Source organism: Cyprinus carpio, chromosome A7 (assembly GCF_018340385.1).
Source record: "Cyprinus carpio isolate SPL01 chromosome A7, ASM1834038v1, whole genome shotgun sequence".
In the NCBI taxonomy this organism is placed as follows: Eukaryota; Metazoa; Chordata; class Actinopteri; order Cypriniformes; family Cyprinidae; genus Cyprinus; species Cyprinus carpio.
Window position 1 is genome coordinate 5,732,183 of NC_056578.1, and position 1,987 is coordinate 5,734,169.

The 1,987-nt window shown below is 34.6% G+C and overlaps 1 protein-coding gene across 1 annotated transcript in view; it reads left to right on the forward strand.

Moving 5' to 3' along the window:
• Positions 1-1,987, forward strand: part of LOC109085199 (serine/threonine-protein kinase Nek1-like) — a 68,860-nt gene that overhangs the window by 49,298 nt on the left and 17,575 nt on the right. The window contains exon 5 of the mRNA XM_042759275.1: positions 238-321. Within this exon, the coding sequence (XP_042615209.1) occupies positions 238-321 (84 nt within the window). The remainder of the gene's footprint in view (positions 1-237; positions 322-1,987) is intronic.

A 1,987-nucleotide genomic window follows, 5' to 3' on the forward strand; every position in this document is an offset into this window, starting at 1 on the left:
TTAAACTCAGAGGAGAGTAAGTGTAGTGTGAATGGTGACTGTGCAGAAGTTGAGGGAGAGTTTGATGTAGCAGTGACAGTAATCAGGAAGGAGCATTAAACCTTACACATATTTGAATTTGTAAAGTTAAGAATCCAATAACTATTTACTGGAAGATTAAAAATACAGCACGTCTTGCTGTATTTTTACAATGCTGTAGTATAATGCTTTTCACATTTAATTTTTTTGCATTTACAGATTCTGGACTGGACTGTGAAGATCTGCATGGCATTGAAGCACCTGCATGATCAAGAGATCCTCCATAAAAACCTGCAGCCCAAGGTACAAAAAAAAAATGCTTAAAATGTATTTCTTTGCTATTTTTCTTTTTATGTTTTATGTATAATGTTTAATCAGAATGTCATAACTGAACCTTCTGGTGAAATGAAAGACTTCTGTCTCCTAGCTTTAAAACTGGCTACACTGCATTTTGAAAGCAATATAAAGTTTGTTGTGAAGCTGATAAATAATATGTTTGTGCATTTAAGTAATATGACATTAACCTGCTTCATTCTGGTCTTGTGATTACTAGATGTGTTAGAATGAGAGCTGCAGAACACAAAATAACAAAAACAACAAATATTTAGAAATCAAATGATGACAAAATTACTCATACACTACATCAATTCTCAAATCCACTTTCCTGCAGAGTTTAACTCAAGCCCTAATCAAACACACCTGATCTAATCACAGTCTTCGGGATCATTAGAAAATCACAGGTGAGTTTGATTGGGGTTGNATGCACTGTAAGTCACTTTGGATAAAAGCGTCTGCTAAATGCATAAATTTAAATTTAATTTAAATATATATAAAACAACAGTGGTTTATTAATCATAATCTTCAGTTTACTTTCCAAATAAAAGTACAAAAAACTTTCAAGAATGTGAAATGCTGGGGATGTTACACTCAACACAGAAGCTCGTATAAAAAAAATTCACTCCCCTCAGACTGGATATTGTTGAGGGCAGGGCTTTTGGGTTCTTTTAAGGTATTTCTCAAATGTGTTTTAACCCTGATTAACTCAGTTTTAAATGTTATCTTGGATCTCTCTTTTACAGTACATCCCTGAAATGTTTTTATAGTCAAGTAAAGTCATCTTCATTTATATAGCGCTTTAAACAAAAAAGATTGCGTCAAAGCAACTGAACAACATCAATTAGGAAAGCAGTGTGTCAATAATGCAAAATGACAGTTAAAGGCAGTTCATCATTGAATTCAGTGATGTCATCATGCAGCTCAGTTCAGTTTAAATAGTATCTGTACAATAATTTGCAATCAAGTCAATGATATCGCTGTAAATGAAGTGTCATATAACCTACTTATGAATTCACCGTTCTTAATTTAAAGTTTTAATAAAGACTTTTAAGCCTCTCATCAAAAAAACACAACTTGACCTCAAAGAACTAGTTAATTATAGACCAATCTCGAATCTCCCTTTTCTATCCAAGATACTAGAAAAGGTAGTATCCTCACAATTATATTCCTTCTTAGAGAAAAATGGCATCTGTGAGGATTTCCAGTCAGGATTTAGATCGTATCATAGTACTGAGACTGCTCTCCTTAGAGTTACAAATGACCTGCTCTTATCATCTGATCGTGGTTGTATCTCTCTTTTAGTGCTATTGGATCTTAGTGCTGCGTTCGACACTATTGACCACACCATTCTTTTGCAAAGGCCAGAACACTTTGTTGGCATTAATGGAAGTGCATTAGCATGGTTTAAATCGTACTTATATGACCGCCATCAATTCGTAGCAGTGAATGAAGAGGTATCATATCGTTCACAAGTGCAGTATGGAGTACCGCAAGGCTCAGTACTAGGGCCGTTACTCTTCACGCTTTACATGTTACCCTTGGGAAATATCATCAGGAAACATGGTGTTAGCTTTCACTGTTATGCTGATGATACTCAGCTATATATTTCTTTTTGGCCTATACAGACACATGG